The 18,021-nt window shown below is 37.4% G+C and overlaps 1 protein-coding gene across 1 annotated transcript in view; it reads left to right on the top strand.

The window, feature by feature from the left end:
* The first annotated feature begins 3,519 nt into the window (after positions 1–3,519).
* LOC126262532 (eukaryotic translation initiation factor 3 subunit J) overlaps positions 3,520–18,021 on the top strand; it is a 64,625-nt gene continuing 50,123 nt past the window's right edge. Inside the window, exons 1-2 of the mRNA XM_049959204.1 lie at positions 3,520–3,807; positions 3,884–3,975. Coding sequence (XP_049815161.1) covers positions 3,792–3,807; positions 3,884–3,975 — 108 coding nt within the window. The 5' untranslated portion in view covers positions 3,520–3,791. The remainder of the gene's footprint in view (positions 3,808–3,883; positions 3,976–18,021) is intronic.

The raw sequence follows: 18,021 nt of genomic DNA, 5'->3' as shown, positions 1-18,021 counted from the left end.
TTTGTATGAAACGTTTTCTGTGTAAATTACCTATTCTACACCCACACCTACAGCTAATGCTTGTATAACCCAGTGTGCCATTCAGGTGGTTTACTTGTGTGTCAATATAATTGTCAGGTTTGGTATGAAAGGGTTTCTTGAAATATATTCCCACATAAATTTTTTAGTATCTATTCTCAGTTGCAAAATATATTACGCACTGTCAGTGCCATTTCAATGCAAACATTTTAAATCATGCTGGGGAATATACCAATAACACAGTTCCAGCACACCTCAGAAATTTGATTTTAGTTGCTTCAACCAATGAGAATTACGGACCAAGTCTTGCACTGCCTGTTTTGTGTATTAACCCGTTGGCTGGTATGAATGTGCCGGTGATCACAGCAGACTGCTCTGCTGGGGCCAGCAGTGATATGGTAACAACCAGGTATCAGCAATTTTACACTTTTATCTTACTGAGGAAAAGTATTTACTTATATTTGATATTCCTTGCCATTTCCAGACTATTTTTGGGTGTGCAGTATTTTTATTTAAATGTCTTACAATACCAAATGATTAAATGACTACAAAGTTATTCATGAATTCATTTTTAGATACATATTTAACTGTGTAAAGGATAATTCCTGAAACAGTAATTAGCATTCTAGCTGTTCTTTTAGCCACAACTGTACAGATGCATATACTTCACATTCAAAGTTCCTAAATGCCTGCTTAACACATTGACTACCATGCTGCTCACAGCAGAGCAGGACACTTAATGCTGTATGCCTAACCCTGGTGGTGAAACATCCATTACTAGTCATGTCAGGATCAAGAAATGCAGAAGATAATCTCTCAGGGAGTACTATAATCTAAAAACGTAAAATTATAACTAAAAAGGTCATTTACAATTATGTCTACCAAGCAAATTATGCTTTCAGACAGTGATTTCTTTTGCCATAAATGACTAGTGAACGCACATGCCAGAGGATGGTAAATATTCATACTTTGCCTCTGACAAGCAGCAAAGCCATTAGAAACAGCTATGCACATAGTCCAATTTATGTTGAAATAATCACCTGGGTATTTTAATTTAATTTGGTCTACTATAAGCAACATGATAAAGGAATCAAAAGAAACACACACACACTGAATTAATTTCTTTATTAACAACGCTCGGATTTCTATATCACCATAGAGGTACCAAGCTTGATGCGTTACTCGTTTTTTTACATGGCGAGTTTCCCCAGTAGGACTATAAACCATGAAACAGACAAAAAGCTACTTCTCGCTGTCTTCTCTTCTTTGGATTTTCACTTCAGAAACTGAAACATCCATTACAAAAACAGATTACATCACTCACAAATCTGGATTCAGTCATTGCAATTCATACCTATTTTACTGTAAAAAGATATTGACTATGATGAATGATGTAATTGTGAACATTCAAAAGTTTTCAAATGCGCAGGTTACTGACGTTAGAATACAGTTACTACACACTTTTTGATCAGGAAAAAAGTTACGATGATTGCAACTTAAATACCGAAGCCATTTGTTATGAGAATACGCCATTACCACAAATAATCCACATAGATGCATTGAAAGAAACTTTACTGGGTAACATAATGCATCAGAATACTACAGGCACAAAGAATGAAATTTCTGTAGATTTACCATACACTTTACTTTTCTTGAGCATTATAAGATTACTAACGGAAGTTACTTACCGTCCATTATCTGGACTATAAACTATCCTTTCTCCTCTGCAAACATCTGCTTTTGCAGCAAGTATTATCAATTTTTTTCCGTGATTGAAAAGCTTTAACGCACACAAATCACAAAACCCGCCATTATACACACACACCCACAATGCATTAGCATGTCATGTTCAAAGAATATCCGCGTTTCGAAAACTGCCAGCGATATTGGCTAGCGTGAGAGACGACGTCATGTCATGATGTGACGTCATGATTCCTCGGGGCCCGCGAGACGCTTCTAGCAGAGGATACAACCCGTCGGCTTTGAACAATGACGTCACAAGTCGCCAGAGTGCATGTATTACAAAGATGAAAGAGCTGAGGAAAATGTTGAGAAACAAAGGAATGCGAGAGAGATAAACTTTATTTCGCATATGTAAGGGCCAGTAGTAATTTCACGTTAACGATATCGCGTGTTTGTATCTTAGTATTTCTCCACAAAATACAATGGAAAGAAATGAATGAAATTACTAGCAAAGTCTTTCGAACTGTATTGCTTAAGTGCTGTACGGGATACAAGTTCAGCGTAGTCGATTTCTTAGTTTCAACTAGCATTGCTGTCCTGTTGTTCACTTGAACTATGTATCCCCTGCTTCACTAAACCGCAAATGAAACCCGATACAAATTAAAAGCTCATTCGAAGTGTGTTGCTTAAGTACAGTCCGGAATACGAGTTTGTCGTAAGGCGATTTCTTCGTTTTCACTAGCATTACTGTCCTGTTCTTCACCTGAACGATGTATCCTTCGCTTCAGTAAACCCTAAGTGGAACACGGGATACAAATTGTAGATGTGCTGTTTATTTCGTCTCCGCTATTACTAACATAAAGTAGTATTAGTTTATTCTATCTCGTGAGATTTTTTTTTAAAGCCAAAAAAAAAATATCAGCTACTGAAGCATCTGTATCTTAGGATCAGTTTATTCTATCTCGTGAGATTTTTTTTTAAAAAGCCAAAAAACACTTATCAGCTACTGAAGCATCTGTATCTTCTAATGGGTGCGGGAGTTCCGACTCCAGGGGAGGTGGGTGGGTGTGAGTCGGAACTCCTGCACCCATTAGAAGATACAGATGCTTCAGTAGCTGATAAGTGTTTTTTGGCTTTAAAAAAAATCTCGAGATAGAATACACTGATCCTAAGATACAGATGTTTCAGTAGCTGATAAGTGTTTTTTGGCTTAAAAAAAAATCTCACGAGATAGAATAAACTGATCCTACTTACGAATAGGTGGAAATACACGTATGTTACATTTGCAACCTGTTTCATTTTATATGTTTTGATTGTTTATTTAACCTTTGTGTTTCACTTGTCTTTTGCTGTTATGTTTTAGTTTAGTTTTTTTATTGATTGCTTAATAAAGTAGGATCAGTTTATTCTATCTCGTGAGATTTTTTTTTAAAGCTAAAAATACTTATCCGCTACTCAAGCATCTGTATCTAATATCAAGCGATCGCTTTTAGATTCACATTCAATTATTTTAATGATAGCGCTTATTAGAACACAACTGCTTTATTATCTATGCCTCGAAGTGAAGACATTACTATCTATGACTAAGTCGACGGGTTGTATCCCCTGCTACACTAGACCCGCGATCTGGTATGCCCACTGGCTTCAACTGACGTCTGTGCTCGGCATAGATAACGCCACTTCCCCCGTATTCTAACCTCCTTGATGAGTACCTTCGCTTGCGATACAAATTCTATGTTGTTATTGTTAATGAATATAACATCTTTGACCGTTGGTAGTCGTCGGGTATCTGTGGTCGCCGTTCTCGTTTGTCAACATCTATGATGTGTATGGTCTCTTCTGCTGGAATTGTCGATGAGAAGATGGCGGATGAAATGCGGTGTGATTGTATTGCTAGCATATGCAGTAGATATTGTTTGTTTATTGTGACGAGTATGCGCTGTTTTAAATAACTGTTAGCATAGAAGCTTGCTTAAGAGTAAGGAGCTCTTATTGTATTCGCTTCGAGGAAATATATAAATTATACGTCGGCATTGCCATCTAGAATTTACTGGATAGTGAAGCATTGCAAGTTCACGTGAATTCTCAACATGGATGAAGAGTGGGGTACGTAACATTAGCTGTCGCTGTGTCTTTACTTAAGGAAAGATTTTTTTTTTAAAAGATTTTATTTAAATTCTAGAAGCCGAGAACTTCGATGTGAAACAGATTAGGCCGACGACAACTGTGAAACTCAATAAGTGGGAAGGCGAGGATGAAGATGAAGATGTGAAGGTGCGTAATTAATTAACAGTGTGGATCTTCTTGTCTTTTTGCTTCCACATTTAAGTACTTGTACTCGTCCATATGGTAGCGGAGATCTGAATATTTCGTGCGCGCTCAAGAAAATGAAATGTGCCAGCTGTGTGGTTGACCCAGTTGGCAGCGCCGCATACATCTTCGTTTATTTTTCGGTATAGATTTTACAGACAACCCATTTTTACATCAATTTTGAGTGATATCAGTTTGTCATTTTTTTATTCATCTAGTGTACTATGTTTCCTCAAGTAATGCTGTTAATATCTCTCCGTCTAATATGTTTCAGCTTGTTTCTCACAGACAACATTTTCTGTACGTTCAGTGTTTTCATACAACAGGATGACAAGAAGAGAGTTTAAATAGTTTGTACCTTTCGGCACATATGTGCTTTTAGGGTTTCTTATTCCTTGTAAGTTCCGATCTTCTGATTTTACATTTTGTATGTTTCTTTTCCAGAATTTGTGAATGAAATATACTTTCCCTAGATATGTTTCTGCCAACTTTGTGCACACAATTGCCACACGTTCTTGTCCTAACTTGCCACAGTAGGGGAATAAAAGCACTAAGAAATGTTCAGAATGCAATCATATGTAGAAATTAATCTGCGATGTGAGTGTAAAATGACTCGTTCCACATCATTAAGGTCTATTGTGCAAAAGTATCCATGGAACATGAAACCAATCAACCTAATTGGTTTCTGCCTTTTTTTTTGGGTGGGAACTCCTGTAAAAAAATACAGCAGCAGATGTGCTAAGATTGAGCATGAGAAGCACTGTTTGCATGCTAGTGCCAGAAGATAGGAAATCATTAGTCCCACTTTTTCTTGTAACTGCCAGCAGTTGGGTTGTACTGGTATTTAGGAAGTAATAATGACGACATAGAAATGGGCATTAACTCAGTGAAGCTTACAATAATTTCTTTCATTGTTGACATTTCTCTATGGAAATCGAATGTGTAGCCCCCTTTAATCGACCTGGAACTGATTATAGGTGATGGTCGATTGCTTGCAACTTGGTGAATTCAGCAATGTGGAGTTGCTGAATGGGGCTGATCTTTATTACCTATCTATTAAGATCTAGCTGTCCGCAGCCCGTGGTCTTGCGGTAGCATTCTCGCTTCCTGCGCACGGGGTCCCGGGTTCGATTCCCGGCGGGGTCAGGGATTTTCTCTGCCTCGTGGTGACTGGATGTTGTGTGTTCATCATCATTGACGCACGCAAGTCGCCGAAGTGGCGTCAACTAAAAAGAACTTGCAATACGGCTGCTGAACTTCTCCGCATGGGGCCTCCCGGCCAACAATGCCATACGATCATTTCATTTCATTTCAAGATCTAGCTCAGCCGAAAGAGTGTAACTTCATTTTGAATATCATCCTAATGATGTTAGACTGTCAACTATGCACTCATTATAAAAAAACCTTTGGCTACCTGGCGTGGATTAGTTGCACTAAGATTAAACAGGCTCGTGGTGTTCTGTGACTTATACATCTCTAATTGTACTCTTGGGCAAATGTTACTACTCCCACAGTTATTCTGTAGAGTAGCAGTTGCTTATTAATCCAGCTGACAGTGGATTTGAGTGGTGTTTATGTAAGTGACAGAACACACAACTTTCCAAATATGGTTCTAATTGTGGCAAGGGAAGAGATACGTGCATAAAGGTTTAAAAAGGAAGGTGAACGAATACTTGACAGGCTGCAAACACCGAGGAGGTACATTGCTCCAGAAAACATTTAGTACAGTCTGCACAGTCATTTAGTAAACACACTAAGAGTTTACCAAGTATTGGATGAGATTTGTGATTGGATTTAAGATGTCCTTGTGGATAGAACACAACATATTCTTAGCAGAAGAAAATCAATGTTTATGGTAATTTTGGGACTGTTACGGGGCTGCCACTGTGTTCAATTTATATTAATGATCAAGAGGACAACATTGGAGGCTTTATGAAGTTGCTCAGACAATGCTGATGTTTGTAATGCCACAGGAATAGCGAAATGTAGGGCGACTTGTAGACGATTGATGTTTGGACAGGGGGCAGCAGTTGACCCTGAGGCAGATAGATCCACTTGTGTTCAATTACACTATTGGCAGCAGGTCACTGACAGACAGTGACTACCAGAAAATATGTGGAAATAACCATCTGGAATGACCACATAAAACAAATAATGGGAAAAGCATATATCAGGCTGAAATTTATTGGCTGAATCATAAGAAAATAGATAAAGAGCAATATTAGATACTGGTCTTTGGCTTTGACCTGTGCCAAAGGAAATGAGACAAATGTCATAAACATATGGCAACTGTAATGTGCTATCAGTGGCAGTTTTTTCAGATGGGCTTAGGTACAGATCTGGATGGGTGACCATCCAGGCCACCATGAGCTGTTGCCGTTTTTCGGGGTGCACTCAGCCTCATGATGCCAACTGAGGAGCTACTCGACCGAATAGTTGCGGCTCCGGTCAAAGAAAACAATCGTAATGACTGGGAGAGCGGTGTGGTGACTACACGCCCCTCCTATCCGCATCCTCAGCTGAGGATGACACGGCAGTCGGATGGTCCCTATGGGCCACTTGTAGTCTGAAGACGGAGTGCTTTAGGTACAGATCAATCTCTGACCACTATCAGGTTTTTTGCCGGCTGACAACCACTTAGAAAATGTGCACCAGAAGATATCACAGCAGCCATTAACATAATGTCATTTGTCAAAGCCGGCGACAATTATTGAATGTTCCTTTGACTTACAAAACACATGGTTAAATTGCTCTTGAGCATTGTTCATTAGTCTGGAATGCTTACCAAGTTTGAAGTGATAAGAAAGATCCAATGAAGAGGGGTTTGTTTTTCACAGGATTTGTTCATCTGTGAGATAGCAGTAGATGTTCAATGGACAGCACTAACAGACACAAGAGACATGGTATGCATCATGGGGATGTTTACTGTTGAAATTTCAAGATCATATGTCCCAGGAAGATTTAGGTAATATATTACTTTCTCCCCTGTGTGTCTCATGAATGACAGCTCATATATAGGTTTATTGTCCATCATCCTTCCACCCTACTATTCACAAATGAAATGGGGAAGGGGAGACAAGATTGTTGTACCAGAAGTTCCTTCCACAAGAAGCTGTAAGGTGCTTGTTGAATGTAAAAGAAAAGAAAAAAGTGTATCAGGGTCTGTGCTGTGAGTGTAGGGATGACCATTAGGTGTATAGTGAGGAATTTCTTCTCAAAGTATCAAATAATGTGCATTTTTGTCAGATTGTGATCAGTGCAGTAAATATAGCAAGAGTTTACCAAGTATTGGATAAGATTTGTGATTGGATTCAGTGACCGTATCGTGGTAGAATGTGAACCTTACAGATGTTGCAAATGAAGTTGTGCGTTGTGACCTGTGCCAGTTATTCTTTGAAATTTTGTTGGAGGTGGCTATAAATATTATTCTCACAAAATATCTGTGATGTGTGACAATGTATCACCAAGATGTCATATATCTTCCCTGAGATGAATTTTTGGAATGATCTATAATGTGTGCAATGCCTACAGTATCCTCTGTCTAATTTGAGGTTCGAAGGCGCAACAAAAAGTTAGATAATGAGATTTCAGTTCAGTGTCTGACGTTAGAACCATGAAAAAGTTGAACTAAAATTCTAAGTTAAAGAATGGTAGTTCTATTTCAGTAACACAAGTGTTTCTGTACAAGTGGAAGTATAAAGTAACCATTCAAAATAAACTTCAATTTTTGTACTGGTCTAATTTTTTAAATTCATTTTAACATTTCAAATGGAAGGCACACACAAATTTCTATGAACACATTTTTCCATGCTGAAGAATTAGTACATCATTGCTTGCATTTTCACCACAGATCTCAAAAATGGTGGTATGTCTCTTTTTTAAAGCAAGTTCAACACCCAGGTGAAAAGTGAATGGCTCAGGCTTTTTGAAGCACATAACCCCCAGTGGGTATGTTTTTGTCTTCTGTGTTGACTAAGTCATTTCAGTAAACATCCTGCAGGAAGTGGAAACTCATGTTGCTGGGTCTGCTTCCTCTCTCCTTATGGTGCTTTTTCAGGGATATTTTCTTTTCCACTTTAGAGTGGTGGACAGTGCGGGTGACAGAATAGACACCTTCCAATGCATGCCCCCCCCCCTTACACACACACACACACACACACACACACACTCACACACACACACACACACACACTTAGTAGCCCACTTCTTTTTTGCAAAGACAGAATACTTCTTTGCGGTCATTTTCCAATGTGTTGTGGTAAGTGATGTATTTGCTTACAAAACAAAGGGGTGTCAAGAGGAGATGAATGATGAAACAATTCAAACTACCAAGTATTACATAGCTGCTGCAATCGGATATGGAGTTTCTTGTGGCGTGATCTTGAATTATCAAGTGTACCAAAACACCCAAGATTTCTTTGGTTTATTGAGGTTTTTTCAAATGACTTTACAAGTAGTTTGATGTATCATGATTCAAATTGCCAAGAGTCGACTGTACATGGGATCGTAACTGTACACTGAGAAATGAAAATGTATAGTGCCAAGCAAGAGGAGAAGTGGACCACAGTCAAGATCAGAACACAAATACTGGTTTTTGTTGATAGCAGGCAAGTGTTGGATACTACTTACCATTGGAAGATGTAGGTTAATATGAAAGAATTTCAGCACCCTATGTGTGACATTTTCATTTTGTATGAGATGATCACCCTTTCACATCTGCATCCATTCTCAGCAAACCACTATGAAGTGCATGACAGAGGATACTGTGCATTGTACCACCCAGTCATTCCACATCAAGTGGACTAGGGGTTCCCACTAAACTGTTTTTGAATCTAATAAAATTTTATGGAAGGTTCCACAATGTCTAGGATGAATATGTTCAAAGTTTCAGGTCAATGTCTCCTTTTTGATTCCATTTCTACAGCCTTTCATAGATTGTCGGGGTTAGCAGCACCGACGTGTGTGCTGAAGTACCAACTTTGGGTAAATTTTACGAAACATACTCCTAACTTTCAAGCCAAATGTTTCGTGCTGAATAAGAATATATTAATGATTAGATTTTTAAATACATCTGTTGATAGCTACACTTCAGGAATTGCAGAAAATTTGTTGTTACTGGAGAACCTGTCTTTAACCAGCTGTAAATCATATTTTCATGGACAGATTCAGTGAAGAATTGGTAATAAGATAAATGACCAAGCTGTCATTTTGTGCTTTTTGTTCAGTAGTGTCTGTTCTTCTCTATCAAAATCTAATATGTGCAAAATTGATGAAAATGTTTTGGGTGCCAAATTTAGGATATTTTTGGAGGATGATAACTCAACAGTAAGTTCTGTAGTGTCTCTTTATCTTGCTGTATCTGGAAAGAATACTGTTTGTTTCAGAAACTGTATAGTTTACTGTTATACTTGTGCCTACTTATGGATGAGCAACTTCGCTCAAATGTTCTTACTTCTCATTCATAGTCTATACTAGAATGTTATGTTGAGTAAACAGGAAGTAAAATCAGTGAAAGCTGTTTTTATGTCAATAAAAATTCAAGTGTAGTTATGTACAAGTCAAATTAAAGCAATAAGCAGCAGTAAAATAAATGAAAATCCATGTCTACCTTTGATGAAATCCCCGCCCCAAGAAAATAAATTTTCGTAAATCCTTCCTTTAAAGAAATTTTATACAACATTATTTGACACATTGAAAACATGGTTAAAATACCATCCAAACATTTTCTCTCGGTGTTGATCTTATGATCAGTTCTCTCTCTCTCTCTCTCTCTCTCTCTCTCTCTCTCTCCCCCCCCTCCTCCTCCCTCTCCCCCCTCCCCCTCACTCCCTCTCATTTTATGAAAGGCTTTTAAAACTTAGATCTGGACCTGACTAAGAAGATACCCAGATAGGTTCATATCATAATGCACTGCTGACGACAGAATTTCGGATTCTACAAAATACCTGCTGTAATCCATTTTGGAAAAAGTAACATAAATTGGAGAAGGGTTTACAGCCAATAGGCATCTCTCATGATAACAAGTTAAAACTGTTGACTACTAAAGTTTTCAAATTGACCAGAACCTACATACCATTTGGAGATAAGAATTTGCTCACAAGCAACTCTAGCCGGGGTGAGCAAGAGTAAATGTCTATTAATTATACAGCTGTAGTTGATGCTTGTTACACAGTGAATACTTCAGTAGCAACTCTTAGAGATGCATGGACAAATGGATGTTTGGGTATAGCCCTGAGTCGTGCACAGATAGCCATATGGTAAGTGGAAAATCTGGATTCGAGTCCCGGTTCAGCACAGATTTTCATTGTCATCATTCTGCAGCTGATGATTGCCCTTATTCACAATTGCGAATTTATTTACTGTGTTTCATAATGGCTGTAGTCGCCTCAGTGCCTGTTGCTTTGGACATGCATGCCTGTCCAAAGGATCTTTGCACTGCCATATTGTCGTACCAATTTGCCTTTAATGCTTCAACAGAATAGTAGAAGGGAATCCATTGCTTACATAAGGCAAAAAGTTCAAGAAGCAGAAGTTTCCATCACCAGGGCTACAGCAGAAGCAGCTGCTGCTGCTGGTGTGAGCTCCACTAATGTTTTGAAGCAGTGCCATAAATGTAGGGATATTGACATTTTAATTAATGAACTAAAAACTAAAGTGCATCATTCAGGTAATTCCAACAAAGTTCAAACATTAACCCTGGCTTGTAGCAGCTGAAGTACCAAACAAACAGCAAAAATTTTTAGCATTTGAGCGAGAATGGTGAAGCAGGCAAGGAAAGTAAAGATGGAGACTGTAGCTTTGCAGTACCTGTAAAACATGAAGGAAAAACACTCAAGATCTGACGTAAAGTCTTTGGGTTCTTTGAAGAGGATTGCTTTTCTCAGCTGTGCTCAGATAAAAATAATTATACAGCATTCAGAATCGATGCTGAAAAAGTTCAAAAGCAGAAATGCTTCCAATTTTGTAACTTGAAAGAGATGTTCATAGCTTATTGTAAGAAACATTGCAGTGAATCGGACTTCCCAGAATCTTGTAAACTCAGGTCAAAGTGGCGTATTAGTTAGTGCTGTATGTGTAATGCATCAAAATGGCGAACTGATGTTGGCTGCAACACCTATCGAAGATGATGAGTACAAGGAGCTAACCAAGAAAACTGTGTGCTATTTAAAATCAAAAGACTATATGCTGCATTGCAGTGAACAGTGTCCTGGAAAACCCGAGCTCGAATCTTATTTTGATAGATGTTTTCAAAGAATATGATCCAACAGAAAAGACAGGGATGTGCTAGAGACACGTCATGCAACTATAGATGAGGAACTTAGTTCTAAAAATTCATGGCCTGACAAGCCACCATTTTGTTTCAAAGCATCAACGACCAAATCTAAAGCACTTGAAAGAAAATCTTGAAGGTATTGAAAGGATCATTTTTATGTATCTTACTGAGAATTCTGCATTTGCCATGCTAGGTGCTGTTCAAAAGTTCATTGGGAGAACAGCCAAGCCACATTACATCCCTTTTCGGTTTATGTTGGTGGTAAAGAAGTACAGAAATATCAGTTGTCTGTCTGTATTGGTAGTGACTGTCTTCGTCATGATACCATTGTAGATCTTTTGTTCATAATTAGACTGGTTAAACATTTGAAGGTAATGTCAGGAGCAGCTAAACACATTTACTACTTTATTGATGGAGCTGCTACCTGGTACAGGAATTTTAGCAGTTTATTTCTATATGAAAAGAACTTTGGTATTTCTGCTGAGTGGAATTGTTTTGGAACCAGTCATGGAAAATCTCCTTGTGATGAAATTGGAGGAACAGCTAAGAGACTCGCAGCTCATGCTAGTTTGCAGAGGTCTTTAGATAGCAAGAATTTGACATCACGTGGTCATTTCAAGTTCTGTAGTGACAACATTTCAGGCATCATTATTTATTCTTCACAGAAAGAAATTGAACAGAGTTTGATTGGGAAAGGTGGTTTGCTAAAGAGCAAAGAGCTTGGAAAAGATAATAATCACAAATTCAGTCCCATTAGCTTAAAAAAGAGCAGCATAAGAAAAGTTTCAAGTGGTGTCTGTCAATTAATGACTGTAGAAGATGAAGAAATTACAGCTGTTTCAATTACAATTTTACAACTCTGTTGGTCTGGTGCTTGTATGTATGACAGTGCGAGGTGGGTGGGAAATGTATGTGAAGTTTCATTAAAACAAAAAGATGCCTTGGTCATCTCTATGCCCGTCATGGTTCTGAATGTTCCTCCCACTGGTCATCTACTAAGGATACTTGCTGGATTGCAGAGCAACACACATTTAAAATCATAAAAGTTGGGCAGCAGTACAATTTCTCGGGATATGAACAAGACAGTGTTGGTAATTTAATCAGTCTGTAGTGGGAATGAATTATTCAAGTTGTATAGTGGGCTTAAAGTTCTAACTTTGATTTTCATTTGTTTTCTTACTGCTTATTGCTTGAAGTTGATTTGTACATAACTGACTGTGCTTTTGTTGACATGAAATCAGTTTTCACTTATTTTGCTTCATGTCTACTCTGTCACATTCTAGTATGTACATTGTGTATGACAAGTAATAACTTCGAGCATCTGTAAGCAGGCATAGGACTAAAACCATACAGCATCTGAAACTTAAGAAATAATCTTTTTAGATACAGCAACATAAAAAGACTGAAGAACATATAGCTGAGATATAGTCCCAAAACAAGTCCCAAAATTTGGCACCCAAAAAGAGTTCATAAATTTTGCACATAGTAAATTTCAACAGAGGAGGACGAAGGCTAATGTACAAAAAGCACAAATTGACAGCATGGCCATGTGTCATTTTGCCAATTCTTGGCTCAATCTGTATGTAAAATTAAGATTTACGTCTGGGTAAAGATAGACTCTCCAAGTAACACAGTTTTGTCATTTTTGAAGTAATACAGCTGTCACCAGATATGTTTAAAAATCTAATCAGTAATATATTCTTATTCAGGACAAAGAGTTGTTTAAGTATACAAAAGCTGTGATTTGTAAGTTAAGGGTACCTTTTATAAAACTTACTGAAATGCCTACTTTAGCACATGTGGAGGTAGTGCAAACTTGAGACCACTTCAGAGAGATTGTAGAAATGGAGTCAAAGGAGGTACCGATCTGAAACTTTGTGCATATCCCTTCAAGACTTTGTTAAACCTACTCAGTAAATTTCATTGGATTCAGAAATGGTCAATTGGGAACCATGTCTGAAATTGGTCCACTTGATGCAGAATGACCCCCACAGTATGTGGGTTTCATCCTGTTGCATTTGTGTATGGAATGTGACAAGCTGCTTAAATGTGTCTGTGTCCACTGTAATTAGACTAATCTTATCTTCATGGTCCCTATGGGAATGAAATAAAAAGGCTGAAGGCTATTCCTAGATTCCTCACTTACTTATGATTCTTGCCACTCTGCAAGAGTCTTTCATGAGATTTTACATCTACCTTTATGTCTTCGCTAGTTCAGATCTCTCAGCATTTCTGTGATACTCTCCTGTGGGACAAACAGACCTGTGGCCATCCTTACCATTCTTTGTGTATGTTCGATATCCCTTTTGTTGGTATGACTCCCAAACACTTTAATTATATTTCAGGATGGGTTATGTGAGTGTTTTGTAAGCAATATTTTTTACAGGTGTGATTTATCACCACATAAATTCCATATGCTGTTGGAGTAGCTGTTAAAAAAGCAACAGTTATATGATGACTGAGCAGTGCATCTGGATTTTGATAAGATAACCTCTAATGTGATGTAAAAAATAATTTTATGTAACAGAAGAAGAGAGATGTTACTGTCCCTTCCATAGTTTCTAAGTTATATGAGACTCAAGGAAAAGAAGGTTAATATCAAACTGTTCAAAAATGTTTATACACTGAAGTCAATAAGATAATTGTATGACACTTCATTCAAAGCCAGCATAACTGCAGTGAAGATGTGCAAATGTTCGATTTATGCGATACTGGAGTTATTTTATGTTGTTAATAATATAGACAAGTGGGGGTGGAAGTTGGCCACCAAGAAAAATTTAGGTTCTGTTAAATTGTGTTTTATTAGTAGCTAATCTGCTTTATGGTTGCTGGAAGTGTGTGTCCCTGAGTTACTATACTAACTATGTATGCAGATATTGTTATTTTAGTATCATTTCAGAGTACTAAGCTTTTGGTATGAAAAAGATAAATCCTGTTATAGAATAAATATATTGACAGCATTCAGTAGTTGCTACTTCCAGTTCCTTTAACAGGTCTCTGCAGGCTATCCTTGAATTCAGATCAAAACTAGTGTGACATGCTTTTGTACTCGGAAAACTTAAGCTTGGCTGAATTAGAAAGTCAAAGCTCAAACTCTATGCATCATTCATGTATGAAAGCTGTCTGTGTGCTGTCTGTTGTATAAAGGAGCTTCTAAAATTTTCTTGCAATCAAAGAATTGTACATTTTTAATTCTTGTATCTTGTTTCTATTATCTCTTCGAATGCCCAGCCAAATGTCATGACTCAGTAAACACTCTACTCCTTTACAAATATGTGAATGGCCATGATGTCACCAAAACAGAGGAAAGTTATACAACATAGCTGCTGATTCTTTCAATTACTTTAATTTTTGCAAGAAGGATTTTATAATGTCTCTGATAAATTGTACAACGTAGTTGCATATGTCAATATGATTTGATTTTTTAAATAAAAATTTTGAAAATGTAATTATTGTGTAACTCATCTTAAAATAATGCACATGTGTTATTTTTGCAAGTCTGCTTCTTCAGTAATACAGGCATTATTGAACACCAGTTAAGCACAAATAACTTGCAGAATGTAATAGATCATGATTCTTCTTGAAACGAAACAGTCTTCTGAAGGCTGATACCTCTTAGACATTAAAGTACTTTAGAGATTCACTAAAAACTCCGATGTTAGTGCTGGGAAACCCTGTACATTTGTCCTAGTGAAAGCACTCGAGTACGGTCCACACTCGGTGTACGCAGATGCTGTCTGTTTCCTTGCAGAAGGAACAACATGCAGTTGGAGCATGGTGACAGTGAGACATTGGGGAAATAGAAATTTCCATGTGCAAAGCCAAACATCGATGGCAGGGAATAACCAAGTATCATAAAAGCTGTAAATAAGTCCACTGGAGAGCATGTTGTACACATCAGTGAGTTGAGACAAATGAGGCAGAGGCGATGCGCAGCAGTCCCTAAACTTGCTGCTGCTGCTGCTGCTGCTGCTGTTTCCCCATGTGCCTTTGGCACTGGCTAATGTATCACTCTGCAATACATGTAGATCTCATTGGATGTACGTTTAATTATATTGATTGATCCATCAATATGTCTGACAGGATTACAAGAGTTTTCTAACAAATATACCTCACTTATTCACCTGCTACAGAGAAATGAACTGTGACAGAACTGATTTAGATTGATAAAACCACACTCGTCTGAGTTATGCTAAACCTTTCGCTCTGATAATTGTAGATAAACTACTTGACCCCAATTATTGTAGTTCAAAATACCTCAGAGTTCCGCACAAAACAAATTATAAATGGCAGTCTGTCAGCGCACTAACACAATCACAGAGCATTGTTTTTATTACAAACATAATCATTAGTGATGAAATATTCTAACAGAAAAGAAAAAAGGCCTTTTTCAGAAGTCATTACATAAGAAATAAAATGCATTGGAAATTATAATAGTTTCACACAGAAATTGCCAGTGAGCTGTTCATATTGTGTTCCTCACATGATGCTGCTACATTTAGTTTGGCAGTCCATCATGTCTGTTTCAAGTTTGAACCATAGGTTTCACCTCTTTGCAGTCTCTTAATTTCCATATTTCTCCAGATTACCTACAACAGTTCAACATCACATTAGAACCAGTACCACTTACACAAACAAATGTTCCAGACCTCGGAGATGTGTGTGGTCTGCAGGCAAGAGTAAATAAATTAAAGAAAAAGTCTTAATATGTGAGAAAACAGAAACATTTGCGATAGTATTATCACGTAAAATGTAATTGTAATGTATCGGCACCTTTACTCTAATGTGGACAGTATTAGTTTCATCACCACCTAAATGATATTTTTATGTCAGTTGCATTCAAATGTTACTTAAGTAACATTACCATACATTTACGCTAAGCAAGCCGTTCCCCAGTTGTATAATTTGGTCAGTCATGGTTTCCATCATTGATTTGTTTCTTGCGCACAAGACATAGATATGTATAATTTGCTGAATCATGTGGTACAGTAAATAAAAACAGTCAGAATTAATCGTTTTCAGTGAAACAATCTTAATGTTCACACAGTTGATGTTAAGAAGATGCAGGTCTGGGCTTGACATCCACACTTTAACTTACAATGAAATCTTACTGTTTTAAGCTGTTAACTGTGAAAATTGTTATGTTCCCTTTTTTATTCAGGAAGTTGTTATACACAGACATACCTTAAACTTATGTATACTACTACATTGCGCATCTTTATTTTTTAAAATGGCATACGTAGTTAACTTCAATATTCTTCCAGTTACGGATTTATTAGGTAAGGACTTTTGAAGTCTCTCATCAATTTGTTGCATCGTTAATTCTGGTTACAGCAGATCCAACATAAATTAACATCTGTAGGCTCGCATAATCTTTACACCACTATTTGTAATTTATGTTACAAAACTTCTCTCTGTGTAACATCTTTACATCAACAGAACCTGTTACCATGTATGTAAAACTAATATCTATAAAGAGGGTGTATACGACCCGGGACAACCGGGAGATCCGGGAAAAACCTGGGAATTTTTTCATCCGGGAGAAAATCGGGATAAACCCGGAAATTTTTCGGAATTCCAGGAATTTTTCATTGTTTTAGTTTTCAGTTAAATTTATGTGATTTTGACGGGTAAGAACCAATACTCTAACAAAGGATATTACTGTATCCCGTTTCTGCAGTATAATAGTGCAGCAACAAAACATGAACGGGAGAAAAAAAAAGGAAATAAAACTTCAGTCGCAAAAGAAATACGCCATATACAACAATAAAACCACAGTGCTCATACAAGCGTTTGCCAACTGCAAATTGTGTCAAAGGCTTTGGGAAGACTATGCAATCTCCGATGAGCATGACGTCACAACTGTTTACTTCAGATTTGTTTGAGCAGTTGCGAGTCTCCACGTGACCCGTGTTTACATTTATTGATTTTGCTGTTCCTCTTCATTTATTGCTCTCACATTAAATGAAAACAAATGGCCGTGAGCTATCAAATGAATTAAAATTCATTTTCATAATTACGGAAGGCTAAAATATGTTATTAGTTTCAGGTTTTATCTCCACCTTTCTGACAGTCAGGCATTAAAATCGCCTTGCAGAACAATGAAGTTATTTTTGTCGGTTTGCTAAAGAAATTTGGCTTTTATTAATCTTTTCTGCTGGGGCAGTCAATTTATTTGAAACAAAGTGTTTAAATCCATACTATGGGCTAGTTTCAACTGTTCGCTGCATTTAAAAAGTGCATGTTTTCATCTTCTAGCATGTATGGCATTATGCCATAATAAAGAACCAAACATGAGATAATACAGTACCGGTACTCAATAAAATTTAAGTCCGAATCTGGACATACAAATGTGCACTTTAAGCTGAATTACGCATTGTAGTATGGTTCACAAAATTCCGATGTCCTTGGAGTATCCTCTGATGTCTTGTTTCTTTTATGACACAGTGTAAGATCTTTTAATGTTTTACACTTACGAACATACGGGCTTCGTGCATCATCGTAGATGCGCAAGCATGGTGACGCCTGTTTCTGGCACTCTCTGGCAACTACTGAAATGAACCTATTTCTAACAGGTCACGGGACAATATTTCGAATGGTTGTTTGAAAAGCGTTACTTTCAAAGTAAATTTCTTTTTATACATGATGAATTATGCGCGAGAATGTACGATGAATTTCTTAAATCACAGAGCGTTTGACTCTCATTTAAAAATCAAGTCTTTGAGGATGTACATTTA

This window comes from Schistocerca nitens, chromosome 6 (assembly GCF_023898315.1).
Source record: "Schistocerca nitens isolate TAMUIC-IGC-003100 chromosome 6, iqSchNite1.1, whole genome shotgun sequence".
Classification (NCBI taxonomy): Eukaryota; Metazoa; Arthropoda; class Insecta; order Orthoptera; family Acrididae; genus Schistocerca; species Schistocerca nitens.
Note: the sequence above shows the minus strand (reverse complement) of the source record. Positions and strands in the feature narration are given on the sequence as shown.